General features: G+C 42.1%; 1 protein-coding gene across 1 annotated transcript; it reads left to right on the plus strand.

Moving 5' to 3' along the window:
- Positions 1 to 371: 371 nt before the first annotated feature.
- On the plus strand, positions 372 to 15,360 carry slc6a4b (solute carrier family 6 member 4b). The gene is made up of 13 exons (XM_048993228.1): positions 372 to 585; positions 2,291 to 2,425; positions 2,541 to 2,760; positions 3,053 to 3,191; positions 4,189 to 4,323; positions 5,559 to 5,662; positions 6,565 to 6,692; positions 6,957 to 7,069; positions 7,187 to 7,318; positions 7,410 to 7,509; positions 8,636 to 8,736; positions 14,037 to 14,204; positions 14,542 to 15,360. Exons 1-13 carry the CDS (start codon positions 372 to 374, stop codon positions 14,620 to 14,622), a joined length of 1,770 nt encoding a protein of 589 aa, XP_048849185.1. The 3' UTR covers positions 14,623 to 15,360.
- The last annotated feature ends 3,651 nt before the right edge of the window (positions 15,361 to 19,011 follow it).

The following is a 19,011-nucleotide window of genomic DNA, read 5'->3' on the forward strand; positions in this document are numbered from 1 at the left end:
GGAAAAGTTTTATGTCCTGTATCCTTTATTAACAGTTCCACAATGAATACTGCAAGTTGAAGCATAAACCTGATTTAACATTATGTTTTACAAACTCGAACCTTTCTGTGGGATGGGGTTAAACGTGTAATTAGTTCGTTCCTGGTCTCTTGCTCGCCCCTTTCTCCGTTCGCAGACCACTTATGTCGCTGCGCTCGGCGTGAGTGAGAGACCCTCTAAAAAGACCGTCAAGGAGCAGCCAGCGCTGTCCCTCCTCCTGCAGCTGTCATTGCCCCTAATAAGAAAAGCCATCCCATCCTCCAAATCATTTCTCCAGTCAGTTTCTTCAAATCGCTTCCACCGACTGGTAAGACTTTCCAACTCCAGCAAGGATGTCACCGCAAGATTCGAATGCCCCGAGAAGCCTGACAGCCCAGAGCCCGGCGAATCCGGCTTTCCCCGCGAACTCCGTACCTGTGCCGCCCCAGACAGACTCCCGGGATAAATGGAGCAAAAAGATGGATTTCCTGTTATCTGTCATTGGCTTTGCTGTGGATCTGGGGAATGTCTGGAGATTTCCATACGTATGCTACCAGAACGGAGGCGGTAAGAACTATATTAAAACTTTAAACATGTTTGCCATTAAGAGATATAAATCTTGAAATATGTGGCATTTATAAAATAATGTGCTTGTAACACTGTGCAAATACCGTACTGTACGGTATTATGGTGTAAATAACGGGCGTATTAGCTTTGCATGTATGTAATTAACTTGTTAATTTTAACTTAAATTACTTCAGTCGGGTTAGTCAATAACCTGCTGTGATCAGCTCAGTGTGATCAGTGGCACTCATGGTAACAGGCATATAATGTACTTTTACACTGAGGTTATTTCCATTAAAGGTAGTTGTTTGCTACTCGCGATAGCAACAAAAAGCAACGAATGACAATGTGATATGGTCATATTGACAAATACCATGTTAAAATACATGTATAATTTCTGTAAACCCTAGCCCTATATAGGCCTTAGTAGATGTGTAACAATGTATAAATAAATAAATCAGACTTAAACGTAATATATCTCTATCAGAAATAAACATAATAATTACGACAAAATCTAAAAAAAAAATGAAACGGTAGGCTATCACTCAAACACTTTTTTTTTTACTTTGAATTACTTTAAATTAATATTGAGTTTATTGGATTACTTTGAATTAAATTTAGGTCAAATATTAGAACTGTTTGTGATATTCAAAGTGATGGAAGACAGCCCAAATGAAATGGAAACAGTCGTTCGAGACATCTAAAACGACATAAACAAGTCGAATAATAGGTAAAACGTGAAAATTGCGCATGAAGTGTAGTATCTTTCGCCTCTTCAGCATAATTTTTAAACATCGACCAGCATTTGCTTAAAGGAGAAGTTTTACAGCTGTGCTGTGTCCTGATGTGCTGGAATCGCAGTCTAAGCTTGTCAGCTGTGGTCTGGTTAGCACACGGCTTCAAGAGAAGAAACAGATTTTCAGTTCAATTACGAACAATCGACTGCAAATAAGTAGATACAGTGTAATACAGTGATTACACTAGGAGAGTATAATAAGCTTTCTCTCGGGAAAAGTATAGATTTCTCAGACATATTTATTAGTAAGCTAATTGATTGATTTATGCCATTTCATATGGTCTTTTCTACCATTTATATGCAGGGAATGACTGTAAAAAAATCTATATGAATTAAAAAATTGAAGGAATTTTTACATGAAAATTCGTAAAAATATGAATGTAAATATCTGTAGGATATCTATGTTCTGGTGCTGTCGTTTATTCACATTGCTTTTGTTTGTTTATATGTTTGCTTGTTTGTTTTGTTTTTCTTAACTGGAGCCACAAATGCGTTTCATTAATATGCAGCCACTGGTCCACATAAACATTCTGCATGAATTTTTCTGTTTCTGACATCAAGCAAAAACTACCTTTGAGAAACATTCACAGGACCTTTCAACTGTCTGAAAATGAGCCACACGTGAAAAACCTTGTCATACCCACGAAACAAAATGAAGTACCAAGTGTGACCTGTAACCGAACCGATTCTATATCTGATTACAAATTCAGTAAATATTTGAAAATCATTGAAGATATCCAGATTAGTTCGTAACGTTTTCTTTCAAAGTTAACAGCCGTTCAGTGTGAGATTGAACGCGGCTCACATCAGCACCTGTAGCTGTCCCGTTTCATGCGAAGGTCACTATGAATGTTATACGGTCTGGATGTTAGACCCCATCTGCAGTTTGTCCCTGTTCTGCCTTGTGCACAGGGGCCTTCCTCATCCCATACATCCTGATGGCTGTCTTTGGGGGGGTGCCACTCTTCTACATGGAGCTGGCATTGGGGCAGTTCCACAGGACGGGGGCCATCTCCATATGGAAGCACATATGTCCAATTTTCAAAGGTAACAGTGCTGTCCTCTCATGATGCACCAATGCCCCCCCCCCCCACCCCGTTCTGCTTCACTAAAAGCCATGCCCTGATTGGATGCCTGTCTCTGTGGTTACGGCCCATCGCAGGAATTGGCTTTGCTATCTGCGTCATCGGCTTGTATGTGTCCTTCTACTACAACACCATCATTGCCTGGGCCCTCTTCTACTTCTACTCGTCCTTCACCAGCACTCTGCCTTGGACCAACTGTGACAACGTGTGGAACACGATCAACTGCACCAACTACTTTGGCAACAACAATGTCACCTGGACCAACTTCTCCAGGTCGCCCGCTGAGGAGTTTTACACGTGAGTGTGTGTACGCAGGTGTGAAGAGGGGAGGTCAAAGGTGGGGAATGTCAGTCCAGTATCCAGTATTCAGATATTAAACTTTGGGGGGGGTTGCCCTCAGAAGCATAGCATTACATTGTGGTTATTAATTAAAAATTATTTTGAAGCCCTTGCTATACTTTCTGAGAGTTCTGTCATACTCAGTTTTAAATAAGATCAGGTGGCCAATGGAGCAGATTAATGGTGCATGTGAAACTGTAACATGTCTCACTGAATAAAGCAGCTAGTGTTCTTTCCCTCACTATCACAGGAGGAACGTTCTGGAAATCCACAATTCTTCTGGGTTGCGCAATGTCGGTGGGGTCCGCTGGCAGCTCCTGCTCTGCCTCTTTCTCATCTTCACCATCGTTTACTTCAGCCTCTGGAAGGGTGTTAAGACATCAGGGAAGGTGAGGGTCAAGCGAGGGAACCCTTCAAACAAACCACTGCTGATCTGAAAAAACACAGATTTGCTAATGTGACTCTTGGCAATTTTCTGTGCTGCTGTGAATTGATCAGAAAACCAGGCAAGTGACAAGGGCAACGTTTTATTAATTTGACAGGTCATGCTTTAAAAAGATATTCACTTAATACAGTGGAAACCACTTAAAGTGATCAGATCTGTCTGGGTGAAACTGATCACTATATGCGGACGATCATTATAACAGATTATTTTATTTTTCTTGGTCTGAGGCAGATCACCATCTAATTGACATTTGTGTATTTATTACATGAATATATATTAAGGGGAGCACAGTGACTAGCACTATCACCTCACACCTCTGGGACCCGGGTTTGTGTCTCCACCACGGCTCCATGTGTCATTCTGGGGTTTCCTTCGATCTCGCCCCACAGTCCAAAGACATGCTGAGGCTAATTGGAGTTACAGGAATGTCCATAGGTGTGCATGTGTGAGTGAATGGTGTGTGAGTGTGCTCTGTGATGAGTTGGTGCCCCATCTTGGGTTGTTCCCTATCTTGCACCTGTAGCCTCAGAGATGGAAGGATGGAATATAAAGTAATAAAAGTGTCACTATTTAGCGAATTTTATTGACTCAAAATATACTACATCTGTTTCAAATGCTTTTTAAATTGCAATTGTGTACAAATGAAATTACTGAACTTCTGTAAATAAAATACAACATATTGTAGTTCTGTTGCTGTATTTCCTTGGCTCATTTATGGCAGTTTATCGTAAGCTTTTATGAATCTATATTTGTCATTGAGAGAAACTGACTTCGTCATGTTTTCTTTGCACGCAGCATTAGCCTACGGTACCTAGACAGAAGCGGACAGGTTAAGCAAGGCAAAGTTGGGCGATCGAAGTAAAAAGTAAAAAAAAAATAGAATCACCACAGTTTTAATTTTTTTCTCCGTATGTTGTCTTTTTCTTAAAACCCCTCGGCAGGTGGTGTGGGTGACGGCTACCCTCCCCTATGTGGTGCTTCTCGTCCTGCTTATTCGCGGCGCCACCCTCCCCGGAGCCTGGAGGGGTGTCGAGTTCTACCTGCGGCCCAAGTGGGAGAAGCTCCTGGAGACCAGCGTGAGTCACTGCCGTGGAAGTGATCCGGTCTGACTCTCGCCTTCACACAATTAATCACTCTCAATTACTGCACAGAAATCTGTCAATTATGTTGCAAAAGAAAACTTTCCCAGTGGTGAATTTCTGCTTTTTTGTAGGGTCTCCAAAGACCAAGCTAACCTTAGAGGGGTGCATGTCTTTGCAAGGATATTTACCGAACCTTTGCGGCCACAAAAAATACGACACACGTCTGCAGCCACACAAACAACAAGCCCACCTGACACCTGTCCTGCATTCCTGTTGCTTTGTAGCTCATATGCTACATCTGCTAGCAAACAACGTGAACATTTTACTGCAGTTATAATGCGATTCTCACCTCACCTGCTTAAATAACCTGGCAGCCATTCACTGTCGTTTTTTTTTCTCCCATTCCACACATGTGCTTCCGGTCCTCACAGAGAAGCGCGCGCCCTGCACGTCCATGCTAAGGCGAGGGCTGCCCGGCAAAGAGAACAGGCTAATGAAATGCATGAATAAAGGCCCAGCGGCTTATGAGATGCTTAATTGGGCTCGCATTTTCTGCTGACAAAGGGCGCGCTCGCTCTCTCCCTCCTTCGCATCCCATCCAGGAACAATCCTAGGGTCCTCTTCAGATGTACGGCCAGGGGCGGATGCTGCGAATGCCCTCCGATTTCAGCTCAGAACAGGGTGCCTCTCATCCACTGCAACAACTCAGAAAAGAGGACAATAGCGCCTCCGTAGGCCCAGGGATGTTGGGAGGACAGGGGTTCGAGTTTAAGCTAAAATAGACGTGCTGGGCTGTTTAATCATAGCTACAGAGATCCTGTTGCTGTACACTTTCACCCTTCTGATTCCTGCTCACTCATCTTGCTACATTTTCCCCTCCATTTTGCATAGTTATATATAATAATACTTTTATTCCTTATTGATGTATTGCTTTATGACTTTTTCGGTCGATTTTTCTGCGCTTATTACTCACCGTGCTCTGTGTTCTCGCCTTCGGGATGTTGAAAAGCACTACATAAATTAAATGTATTATTATTGTTATAGGAAATCATTTATAATGTTAAGACTCAGAAGAATGATATCTCTGCCTCAGGAAACATTTGAGCCCTGTCCCCCTCATAGCTCCTCGGTCACTGAGCAGACGAGCGCTGATGTGTGGAGGACTATGCTGACTTAGCAACCCCATGTGAGATGGTGCGCCCCTGTTGACCCGGCTCCCCTCTCCTCAGGTGTGGGTGGATGCAGCGGCACAGATCTTCTTCTCTCTGGGCCCTGGTTTTGGTGTGCTCCTAGCCCTCGCCAGCTACAACCCCTTCACCAACAACTGCTACCGGTATGCACACTCTGCCATGTGACCCCTCTTTTATAAAGATGCCTGGTACAAACCCACATCCCCTTTACCCACCTTTGGAACATCTATAAAGGTCCGGAATTTGGCAGTACCTAGAGTATGTAGAAGCATTAGCCAATGGAAACAAGGATCATCACATGACTTTTAAGCTCTAACAAAAGTATGATTGAACAGGTTAGTGGAAGATGGATGGATAGATGAATAGATAGCATGCTCTTCCTGAGAGAAAAATAGGATTTTATGCCTCTTAATTTGTTAATAATTAACCTAGCTGGTTTGAGAACATGACATATTAACTGGCTTCCACATTTAGTCAGCAAATGGACCGAGAATTATTATCATCCAAGCTGATGGATGAAATACCCCATAAGTGTGTCTTTGGGTGGGGACCAAACCACATGTCCTGAGGCAGAGCAGGGATGGGATCACCGTAGGCCAGCTGGTCACTTAATCAATATTCAAGTTTTAGAACAGCCCCTACTGTTTATCACATTGACTGTAATTAACCTGAATTGCTTCAGTAAGATTGTTTCCATTAATAGATGTAGTGCTTTAAAGCTGTAAGTCATTTATAGAATTTACCCTAATGGAAGGCTTAAGACCTTGTCGATTAGTGCCCAATAAGTAACTTGGACATCTGTTAGGTCCCAGAACCCTGTCAGAACCTCTTTTGGCCCATTTTGAAGACCTAATGGCAGGTCATTGAGATCACTGAGCCAGCAAGACACATGCAGGTTTCCGGAACAATGCATCTGTCGAGATCCCACACAACACAGTGTACAGAACACGGTATAGGAACCATCAAGGTGTTTCCTGAGCAGCCCAGCAGGGTGAATGCAGTGTACTGTACGCGAGACCGTCTGCTGTTCTCCCCTCCTCAACAGCGACGCCATCGTGACCAGCCTGGTGAACTGTCTGACCAGCTTCATGTCTGGCTTTGTCATCTTCACGGTGCTGGGCTACATGGCCGAGATGAGGAAGGTGGATGTAGAAGATGTCGCTAAGGATAAAGGTAAGTGCCTCCGGGGAGTACGGACATTTAGAGGCAGCCAGGACTAGCTAAACAATGGAGTGAAATGACCACTCTCCATGTCTCCTCTGGACACCTTTAGGTTGTAATTGCGGCATCACTGAGATAGCAATTTTGTGAAAGAACTTTAGGGAATAGTTGTATTAGAGGAACGAAACTGTGTTATAATTGTGGGCTTTGCAGAATTGTAACCAACGCACATGTAATCCTGTGTCGCATGCCGGTGTGTGTACGGGTAATTCACAGGGCCCAGCTTGCTGTTCATCACCTACCCAGAAGCCATTGCCAACATGATGGGATCCACATTTTTTGCCATCATCTTCTTCGTGATGATGATCACGCTGGGGTTGGACAGCACGGTACAGTTGGAATTCTGTTGACTTACACCGATAATTTTTGTTTGACTGGGAGAGCTTTTGAAACTTGTGGAAATAGGTAGATGTCATTGGTAGCCGATGGTTTGTATATTCATGCAGTTTGGCGGACTGGAGGCCATTATCACTGCCGTGTTGGACGAGTACCCAGAGTACCTGTACCAGCGGAGGGAGCTGTTTGTACTGGGCCTGGTCACCGTGTGCTTTTTGGGCTCTCTCAGCACCCTTACCAATGTGAGTAACACTGCTCGGGCAGTACTCTCAGGCATCATTGGCATATTTGCAGGTTTGCCCATTGCGAATGTCACACTGTTGTGCTCTGCAGGGCGGTGCGTATGTGGTTAAACTCCTGGAGGAATTTGGTGTCAGCTGCTCCATTATTGCTGTTGGGTTTCTGGAAGCCATTGCAGTGTCCTGGTTTTACGGTAAGATGCTAATTATAGCATGACCTCCTACATTATCCAGTATAGGAAGCTGAAGGCAATAATAATCAAATAAACTGTATACATTCAGTTTGAAAAAATACGTCTGTGAGTGTGTGCCTTGTGATGGACTGGTGTCCCATCCGGAGTTTCTCCAGTCACGTACCATGTACTTTCTAGGATAGGCTCAGAGAAACCATTCCTTGTACAAGTAGTTATGGAATTGGATGGATGGATGGATGGATGGATGGATGGATACATGCGCAGATTGATAGATGGAACATGAGGAGACATGGGCACCCGTAGGTACCTGTGATGAACTGGCACTTCCGTCCCTGCTCTCTGCCACATGACTTCTGGGATAGCTTTATGACCGCCATTATTCTGATTGGTTAGGCATTTACTAATAAGGAATGGATGGATGAAACATGGGGCGGCATGGTGGTGCAGTGGTTAGCACTGTTGCCCCACACCTCTGGGACCTGGGTTCGAGTCTCCGCCTGGGTCACATGTGTGCGGAGTTTGCATGTTCTCCTCATGTCGTCGTGGGGTTTCCTCCGGGTACTCCGGTTTCCCCCACAGTCCAAGGACATGCTGAGGCTAATTGGACTTGCTAAATTGCCCGTAGGAGTGCATGTGTGTGTGAATGGTGTGTGAGTGTGCCCTGCGATGGGCTGGCCCCCCATCCTGGGTTGTTCCCTGCCTCGTGCCCATTGCTTCCAGGATAGGCTCCGGACCCCCCGCAACCTAGTAGGATAAGCGGTTTGGAAAATGGATGGACGGAACATCAGACTTGGGTATGATACAGCATAGGATAAATTGTACATGTGGGCCATTTAATGCTTAAAGAAGAGAATACTTCATGCAATAATCAAGTCAAATGAAGTATTAGTTTTTGTTTAATTCTGAGCATCAGCAAGTGTTACTATTAATGTTTTAGATTCAGGAGGTGTTTGCCTAGTGCAGAAAAATGTGAAAAATACAAATAACTGCTTAAAGTTTATATCAATTGAATGAGAATCCCACACAGTGAAAAATAAGTTATATTGAATATAATGTGGCACCAGGCACTGCATCTTCCCAAACCCTGCATTAGAACTGCTTATGATCATTTATGTTTCCAATGCAGGTATCAAGAGATTCAGCAATGATGTGAAATCGATGCTGGGCTACTCTCCTGGAATATTCTGGAAACTGTGCTGGGTGGCCATCAGTCCAGCCTTTCTAGCGGTGAGACATTAAGAAATCTTTTGTTCTTGGTCCCTGTATGACCCACACACGACTTAACAATGTTAAGCACCACCATGACTTGTCACTGTCATACAAACAAACTCTACCAGTCAAGGTTTTTCAACACTAGGAGTTTTACTTCAGTTAAATAAAGAACGAAAACCATGTAGGTAATAAAAAAACAGGATAAACTTTAAACTCAAAATAGCCACCTCTTACAGGGATTACAGTTGAACAAACTTTATTATGTTTTGTTAGACCCAAGTGGGGTGACTACCTGATCTATGTCAGAAGGGACATAGTGAGCTACAACAGGCTAACTACCATTTCAACCATTTCAATTAAAAGAACTCAGATTTCACTTAAGCGCTGACTTTTTGCTATGTGCTTATTTGTCAGTCACATATATAATCATGCATGTGTCTGTAATGTTAATGTGAAACAGCTGCATGGGTCTTTCAACCGAAGAAACAAACCAGTAAAAGTACGAGACGAACCGAGCGATTTAGCCAGGGAGCCTTTCAGCTTTAAATTAGTTTGTGAAACCTGAAGTAGCTCATTGTGTCCCATTGTGTCCCTCCTGACACGGATTAGGTAGTTACCCTAGACCCAAGACATTGGTTCACTCCAACACTGCTGGAGAAGATCTAAAGTATGTTAGGGTAAAATGATAGGATTAGAGACACCTACATCAGGATCTCCTGCAGAGCCATTTAATTATCTATGGATTAATGGGTACTTTTTTAGCCTGGTTAATCGATGCATAGCGGTGACCAATTTCCAGGCATTTTCCACAGCAGCGGCCCATCGTCAAGTGGACCTGGCATATAGCACCATGTAGAGCCTTTCCAGGCTTCTTGCCATTTAATTCAGGGCTAACATACTGCAGTTTTCCAATTAAGCCGGATTACACAGGCAGGACTAGTAGACCCACTCAAGTGCTTTTGTATGGTGGAAAGTGGGGTTATTATGACTTCGGTGGCAATGCAGTTTAAAAAGGGGAAAAACAAATCTAAACACACTTTAATGGCATTACATGCAGCCAGTAGACAGTTAAATACCCTGAAATATGTGGAAGGTCAAGAAGGGACGAGCCTGAGGCTGAAGATTGTCAGCACCACCTATCACACCCTCCGCTTTGCTCGTCATGTGACTAAGTCTGGGCTTCCTATTGGTCCTCCATTCTACCCTCCTCAAGTTGCTGTTCCACCAGGGAGAGAATTTTATTGCTTAACTTACATGTTATCAAAACCCCGGTGGCCTTCGGGTCAAAGCACAACAGGAATATAGACTTAAAAAAGAATAAAAAAGCACATGCACTCAACAATTTGCATATAGCTAAGTGATGATAATGAAAGGCAATAATAAGGATATTGGTAATTATAAAGCAATAACTGTATGTTCAGAGGAATTATTTGATTACAAATGTGTTGATACCTTAAGACGGGATCATCTGATAATAATGACTGGCAGAGGAGGACAAAGTACGCAACTCCATTACTTGAGTCAGTATAGATGCTCTTGGTCAAATATTACTCCAATACAAGTGAAAGCTATTCAGTCAGATTTTTCCTTGAGTTAAAATACTGGAGTAATTTATTTTGCATGTTCTTTTTGATGCCAGTGCATTGTTCTGCTGTTACCACAATGCATTTATAGAACCTGATATAGACTTGCTTGTAGAACATGGAGAATAAAAAGCTTGTGGAATATGATACAATGACTATAGAAACACAACTGAATCGACAAAAGGATAGCCATTGTCATTTTTTTTAATTTAACACTCTCCTCACCCAACCCCTACAAAACAGCATCGTAGTATTCTGACAGGAATGTAACAATGTCTGTGGTGTCATATGTAGTATATATTACACTGAGGGGACCAAGCGCTATTTTTGACCTTGTGGGGACATTTTTTTGGTCCTCAAATGGGGAAATTCAATTTCATAAAAAATCTATGAATGTGATAAAAAACTAAACACGCCAAAAGTCTTTTTATTTGGTTACTTATGGTTTAGGATAGGGATGGGTAGGGTTAGGGTTAGGGTTAGGGTTAGGTTGCCATTGTTGGGATTATGGTTTTGTCAATAGAAATGAAACAAGAATCCCTGCAAACATGGAGATACGTAGTTTGTGTGTGTGTGTGTGTGTGTGTGTGTGCGTATGCGTGCATGTGTGTGTGCGTGCGCATAAACGTTCAGGCAGACAGCCCAGTGAAACACCTCTAACTTCAAAACTGACAGCGTAGGAGTATTGTACTGTGATTGGGTTTTTTCCTGCGATGAACACAACATGACCTATTGCATTCCAGAAAAGAAAATTTGTCTGCTAACTTTGAAGCTATGCTTCCCGGTATTGAGTAATGGGACCTTCACAGAAATGATGTCAAGTTAAAAGTACAATATTTATCCTTCATATGTAGTGGAGGACAAGACATTTTTCAAAAAAAAAAAATGATACTGAAGTAAAGTACAGATACTTGAAAATGCAGTTAAGTACAATACTCAAGTAAATGTACTTTGTTACTGTCCTCTCCTGATGAAAGGCTAGTATTTACATTGCTTTTGTATTTTACAAATAGCTACTACAGTACAGTACAGACTTGTCCATCAGGCTGCCAGACAGAGAACCGTGATTCTTCACTCCATAGAACACATTTCCACCGCTTCAGAGTCCAGTGGCGGTGTGCTTTACACCACTTCATCTGACGCTTGACATTGACTGGTATGATCGGCACAGGGAAGCAGGCGAAGGGTGTCAAAAATACAAATAAACGGGGTTTTATTCGGACTCAAACCGAACACATGGAACATGTAACATCAGTGACAGGTCTGAGGAAACATACTCTGACGTGGGCTTAAATACACTAAACTAATCAGACAAAATGCAAAACAGCTGGTAAACACAGGGGGTAGATGAGGGTGCGTGGCACACGGGAGGATCGGATGAGTGCGTCATGACACTGAATTTGGTGATGTGAGGCTTGCATGCAGCTGCCCGACCATGGAAGCCCTTTACATGAAGCTCACGGCGCAGAGTTTCTCTGTTGGAGTTAATGTCAGAGGAAGCTTAGATCTCTGCAGTTACTGAGTAAACAGAGAGCTGGCAAATTTACACACTATGCACCTCAGCACTCGGCAACCCTGAGCTCATATGGTCATACAGAAACTAACCACGACTCCTCTTCACAAGAGCTCAGTCTGCCGCTTTGTGGCCAAGCTTCTGTTGTTCCTAAATGCACCACTTACAGTTGACGGTGGAATATCTAGCAAGGAATAAATTTCACGAACTGACTTATCGCAAAGGTGGCATCCTATGAGGGTGCCATGCTTGAAATCACTGAGCTCTTTAGAGTGACCCGTTCTTTTGCAAATGCTTGCAAACCTGACTGCATGGCTAAGTGCTTGATTTTATACACCTATGACAATGGATCTATATGAAACACCTCATTTCAATAACTAAGAGGGGTGCCTCAATGCTTTTGTCCTTATAGTGCATCTGTATCTTTGCACGTGAAGTTTGCGGTGTTCTTTCTTGTTATTTCCATTCCACCTGGCTTGCATTCCTGTTTTCTTCATTTCATCCAATGTGAAATTCATCCATACTGTGGATATATTTTTCCTACCTAAAGCCGATTGGGGCCAGAATAGGTTTGGGCAGTAATCAATTTTCCATACTGTCATACCCTCCAGCGTTTACACAGTGCTTTACAGTATCTTGAGGATATTTTTCAAATGCAATGTTATGCCAGTATTTTGAAATACTTGCCTGTAAAATGAACTGAGGTGGGGGGGTCCCCCACAATAAAAATATACCCAAGCGAAGCACAGACATAAAGAGTTTAAAGACAAAACCGCTTGTGCAAAAGCAATTAACACTAATTAAAGATACGACCTCTGACTGAATGTGTTTCATAATTCATTGATGTGTCAGTACATTTTGTCATAGTTTTTGGCATCATAATTTTTTTTTTTGTCAATTAAAAAACTTTGTTGAATTTTAAGAAATGAGCACTTACTAAATTAGCTTTGGCATGCGTGATTGTGTGTGCCCTGGGCTGGGCTGGCATCTTGGCAAGGTGGCACTACCCCTGTGCTTTGTTGAACATGCTCCAAGAAGTCACGAGCTCATGCAAAATGGATGGATATATTTAATTTGCTCCCTGGTTACTGAGATATGATTTTAAAAGTCTACATTTGATAGATAGCCAGCATCTGCTGTTACCCACACTATCCTTCTGCATTAGAGTGCAGTTTTAGCGGTATTACATAATACTGAAGGTCACACAACACATCCCAGGACTGTACAATGCCACACATGGCCAGTGTTTTCAGGTAAACAGGGTTTATTGCATTTAAGTCTAATAAAACACACAGGTCTTATTTATTTTCTTGTTGCATTAATTGGAAAATGCGTTTATGTAATTGGATGCTTGTATCATTTAGTTGCTGCTAACCTTGTAAAAAAGAAAAATGGCATGAAAATAACGTGATAAGAGTTCATTATTAATTGCACAAATGTTCATTATGTCTTATTTTCAAGAACCATAATGATGCCCCTGGCATTGCTTTTAGTAACCTAATACCGTAAATGTATATTTGCTGGGATAATTTCATAGTTTATTTGATGGCTGCAGATCGCTTTCGAGAAATCACTGTTACCATTTAACCTTTGCAGTGATATTGTGAGGCAGCACAGTGGCTTCTCCAGTGGCCCCCCACCTCCAGAGCAGTGGGTTTGATTCCCAGCCCTGCCTCTCAGTGGGTGGAGTTTATAGTCTGAGTGAAGATGCACTAATGGGATCAGGTGAACTTCCCAATGAAGACTGAGCAACAGCAACACAAGCTGATCAAAAAAATAAGACCAGCATCAAAAACGACATAATTACGGCAGGAGGCCCAGAAACCCCAGATCACATCACCATTAACACGGTGCAAAAATGACACAAACAATTAAGCAAATTTAATTTTTAAATGTGTTGCGTTCTTAACCGTGTCCACCAACAGATTCAGTTTTTTGTCCGTTCATGACACCGATCTCAAAACATGAGGAGAAGGATTTTTCCATTCATTAACAATCTAAATCTAAAACCTATTTAACATGTAAGTGTTTTCTGAATTTGTAGCCCATTGACAATAATCAGCTACCATAGATATCGGTGTCAGAGGCACGATACAGAGAGCTAACAGAGTGGTGAATGAACAGTGGAGGTACTTTGGATGAGTCCACTGTTAGGACAGGCACTGATGTTCAGCGGGCCGGCCCGCTGTGGGACTAACGTTTGTCTTTTCCCCATTCAGTATATCATCGTCAGCTCCTTCCTGCACCAGCCCCCCCTTACTCTGTTTGAGTACGAGTACCCAGACTGGAGTATCACTGTTGGTTACTTCATCGGTATCTCCTCTTTCATGTGGATCCCCATGTACATGGTGTACAAGCTGGTGTGGACGCCAGGCTCTCTGAAGCAGGTCAGATCCTCACCCTTATGTCTTCAAAAATCTTCTGACGACCTCTTCAGTAAAGACACATAAACAAGACTTTCAAAACACCTTCATATAGCTCAGGAAAGTCATTTTTGGATGGCAAACCCAGGAAATGTGTTACATAGCATTCTATAGTTGCTTAGAATATATTTGTGGATATATTACTTATAAAAGCATGTAGCTTATGATAGATTTAGGTAGAGATCTTTAGCCAAAGTGCTACAAAGGTCATTGTTAGCCTTTCATTCTTCTTCCACTACAGCCGCAGAATGACCCACGTTTGTATGATGCTTTTCTAAGTCTGCGTTTATGTCAACTACAGCGACTGGCTGTGTGTCTGCGGCCAGAGAGGACCGTGCCGGACCTCCAGACAGAATCCCTCTCCATGACTCCCATCCCCTAAGCCTGGCATCAATGGGAAGGCCGAGCGGGATGCACATACACTCGCGAACGGGGAAGAATGGCGACGCAAGTCCCCCTCATCCACCCACTCCCAGTTCTGAGCCACAATTAAAGGACATAATGGAAGGACTGCATATTTTGACTCTGCAAAGAATATTCTAATAATATGCGTGGTGACTGAGTAGTCACTGCCTAGGTATTTTTAAAGACAAAAAATATAATTTATGTAAATTGTTTTAAGTAGGAAACACTGTGTGAGCAAAGCCAAAAACGACATTTGTTGCTGTAGCTTGTGAATCTTATTACCTCTGCGTCTTGATATGAAAGAAGCTTACCTGTAATTTATGATGAAGTTGTCTACTCCTTCTCTCAGAAATGGTTCTGTAAGGCAGAAACTCAATGCCAAAGCCCCCTTGGTTAAGAACCCCCCCCCCCCCTAGTGTTGCTAATTCCAGCTGAGCCACACTGGATGCCCTTGGATATCAACAGTCTTTTCTAAATTATGTTTTGGCAACCAAAATAATATGTGCAAAAGGTTTGTATTATTATCTGGGTAACGTTTCGTTCGAGCCTCTATTGTAAAGAAAATTCATACTCGTTGTCGTATATAGCTGGAGAACAGGAGTAAAATTAAGACCAAAGTGATTTGACACGTTTGTCATTGTAGATGGACCGGCACTGTTGAAAGTCATGCCCAAGTCTCTGCATTTTTTCTGTTTTTATGAATATTGGGAGCAAGGTAAAATGTACTGAGACAAATGTGATATGCTGTGCTGAATGAATGACTGATAACATTCAACATGCAAATCATTAAAAGGACCTCGGCAAACAAAGCAGACGAGGGACCAAAAATGGTTAAATATTTCATCTGGAATGTTTCTCGTGCAAATTCTGTCTTGAAGATGTGTTTTATTGTTATGTATGTTTATATATTCCAGAATACACGTTTTATGTTTGCATTTTTTTAAGTTAAAAACGGACAGTTTGCAATCTACACGTAGACACATGTGACTAAATCATAACTACATTAACTTTATTTAAAAAGTTTATGAAAACCTTGAAGTCGAAAGCTTTACCAAGAAGACAGGGAATCTTTTTTAAAGTCTCTCTGTTTTTACACATATTGTATACCTACATAAAAATAAAAGAAATAATTATACCTGGGTTTGCAGGATGAAGTTGCGTTAAAAAATATTCTTAACAACTGTTTTAGAGTCGGATAGTTGCTGACACTGGGTATAAGATATATTTATTTGCTACATCTAAATCCGATCTTTTTTGCTCCTTTAAAGTGCTGAGAACCTGCATTGGACTATAGTCATACTAACGATAAGGACAGTCCAAGTCCCAAGCTGTACCTGCAGGTGACCTCCATGCCGTGCTACATGCGCTGTCACCCCCCTCAGCCGGGCTTAATTAAAGCTTTTAATTAATGTGCCGATTTGCATTCAGTCTCTATAAACACACAAAAAGGAAGCTTCAGATGCTTGATGAGATGCTTTATTAAAGAGTGTATTCCCATTACGGAGCATACTCGGGCTTTGGAGAGAAGCGCGTGGTGGGTGGATCGGCACAAACAAAAAATTAATGGCATTATTCTTCATTCAGGTACTCCTTGATTTAAAAAAAAAAAATCCACAAACAGATAAAAGCCTTTTGTGCCGGTGCTTGCGACCTGATGGGTATCGAATGCACCCATACAGAGGGACAGCACATAAAAGCATGGGGGCTTATTAGATGTGGTTTAATTACATACAGTAGATCAGTATCCATTCGGACACAAAGCGCATACACCCACTGTTCAGGGTTACTCCTGCACCGGAGCCCGGTCTTAAATGCACCTTTAGATAGTTACATGACACTGAACACGCACAGAAAGTCATACATTTTCTTAGACACAAACCAGATTAAACAATAAATTATAGTATGCCAGAAAAGAAGGAAGGGTGCATGCCAGCGACAGGACACGCTGTCTAACCTCTTGAACTATGCTGAAGTTCCCTTTATAGAAAAATAATAACATTAAAGACAGAAGACCGCCCTGTAAATTGATTGAATCATTTGACAGATTCGATTATGCACATGTTTTGTACCCCAGGAGTTAGTTACAGAAACTAACCACAACTCCTCTTCACAAGAGCTCAGTATATCGGCAGAGATGGTTTCCACTCTGCAGGCTTCGCTTTGCAAATCGGCGAAAAGTGGCACCGAACGTACCCAGAAGGCAGCGCACGCCGTCGGTCCGCAGAAGCGAGGCAGCAGGAAAGTGAGATGCGCGGAACTGCAATTGCATTACGCACGGACACGGGGAACGGGCTACTCGCTGGAGTGATTCACGGGAGCAGGAAGCATCGGGGCCCAATGAAAGAATCTCATTTCCAATCTCACGTAGCATGCAGATGCACTCCAGGCCCACACCGGCAAGCTATTACTGTACAAACGGCAGAAAATCAATGCGGCCGATTGAAGTGAATATGGTATTTCTGGGCTAATAATAGCACAGTTTTATGTGATAAAAGATTTATGAACCAAAAAAACGTATTAGACTATCATCAGACACTGTTAGAAACATGCGCAGAATGATGTAGTGTTGGATGAGCTTTTACTCATGTCTGGAGAAGCAACTAAATGTAACTATCGCTCTAAAAATGAGTTAACAACATTAATCCTCTTGACCTAGTTCAGTATATTTCAGCTGTCTGGTAATACCATGAATCACAGCTATGCGGCATAATGTGTTTCTCTTATTTTTATTTAAAAATCTTTTAGACAGTTTTTAAACATATTAGTAACCATTGTTGTGTGACAACAAGAACTATCACGTTCTGTCACATCCCTTACTAATTTAAAAATTCGAAACACTTAAAAGCTGCTGTGTTTTAAATGATGCGGCTAAATCAGGAAGAAAACTCAGATGACAGATGCATTAAATGCACAGGCCAAAACAGTATAATTGATAAGAACGATATGACAACTGCAACCAAGGCATCAATCCATCTTACAAGGTGGACCCTTGCTGGAATGCCAGTCATTCACAGGGCACACACACACACACACACACACACACAGACACACAAACAATATGCGCAATTTAGGAACGGCAATTAACCTAAATGCATTGGTGGAAAGGAGAATCTGTGTAAATCTGCCAGAAGTAACCAATGCTGACACTATGAATACACTTCATATGCATCCTTGTGCTAAATATATATATCAATGCTTGGTGGGATAAAGAGTGTGGATGGCAGGTTTGTCCTGAGGCCAGCTGAGGAACCAGGGGAGACCAGCAAAAACTGATGCTCAAATCTGGGGAATTATGGGATAGGTTCAAAAGGAGCATCATCTGCGGATGGGACAAACCAGGGAAGGACATAGTAATGGCTATGCAGAAACCAATACATACTGCATGCAAGCAGTTGGCTCATAGATTGGAAGCTCCCTATAGAAAGAAAATAGATTTAAGAGAGCTTGGCTAGTAGCCTACAGATACGTCTCTTATCATTGATTCTTGTTACACAGTAAATAGCTTATTTGTTAAATAGTATAAATATATCAAGATACTCCAGTAAGACATAAGGTATCAAATCCTTGATGTCTCTCATGCCCTGATCAGAAGGGATCCAGAATCGATCAGATACATTAGAAAAGGGGAAGCAGGTACAGAAACTCCCCGGTGAGAAAATAACCGAGACAAGAGACAGGAAAAGAGCGAGAGCAAAATCAGAGGCGACGCAAACAGCCAGTGTGTAAGAGAGGCAGGATTCCCACCCCACAGTGTGCTTTCTGCTTGCTTGTCTGGAGAGTCACACTCCTGGACAAGAGTAAAGGAACAAAGATCTTAATCTCACCTGGTTTGTATTTGTATTATTTTCCTAAGACGTCTTTGGACTGTGACAGGAATCCGGAGTACCCAGTAGAAACAAGTACAATGTGGGCAGAACAACCAACATCCACAGGAAGTCATTCGGTCCGACGGCCATCGGATTGTACAATCAGGGTATGTGCAATGATACCTATCGTCTTAATCAATATCTGTCTATTTATTATCTTTTGTGTGCAATATTTACCATACTTATCATCATATTCACTCACCTATTTATCATCTCTAGATGTCATGCTTATTTATTTTTATGGAGAGACTGCTGTATGCTTTGTCTATTTTTGTCTTGTTGTGTAGTACTGTGTAATCTCACAAACAGTTTCCTCCAGGATAATAAAAAATATCTCATTCCACTCCTCACGCAGGACACCAATAAGCAAAAAGCATTATTTTCTCATGCAAGAAGTAGTTCTTCACAATGGCTTTTTAAAAAAAGCCTCTAACCAAGTACCAAAGAAGGGCCACGTTTGGCCTATGGAGGCTCTACATGCAGGATCAGGCTGTAAGGAG

This window comes from Brienomyrus brachyistius, chromosome 2, assembly GCF_023856365.1.
Source record: "Brienomyrus brachyistius isolate T26 chromosome 2, BBRACH_0.4, whole genome shotgun sequence".
In the NCBI taxonomy this organism is placed as follows: domain Eukaryota; kingdom Metazoa; phylum Chordata; class Actinopteri; order Osteoglossiformes; family Mormyridae; genus Brienomyrus; species Brienomyrus brachyistius.

Excerpts from the sequence above, each read along its gene's own strand:
- slc6a4b (XM_048993228.1), top strand. The coding sequence starts at position 372 with ATGTCACCGCAAGATTCGAATGCCCCGAGAAGCCTGACAGCCCAGAGC. Across the intron at positions 3,192-4,188 it reads GTGTTAAGACATCAGGGAAG|GTGGTGTGGGTGACGGCTAC; the intron begins GTGAGGGTCAAG and ends ACCCCTCGGCAG. Across the intron at positions 7,510-8,635 it reads TGCAGTGTCCTGGTTTTACG|GTATCAAGAGATTCAGCAAT; the intron begins GTAAGATGCTAA and ends TTTCCAATGCAG.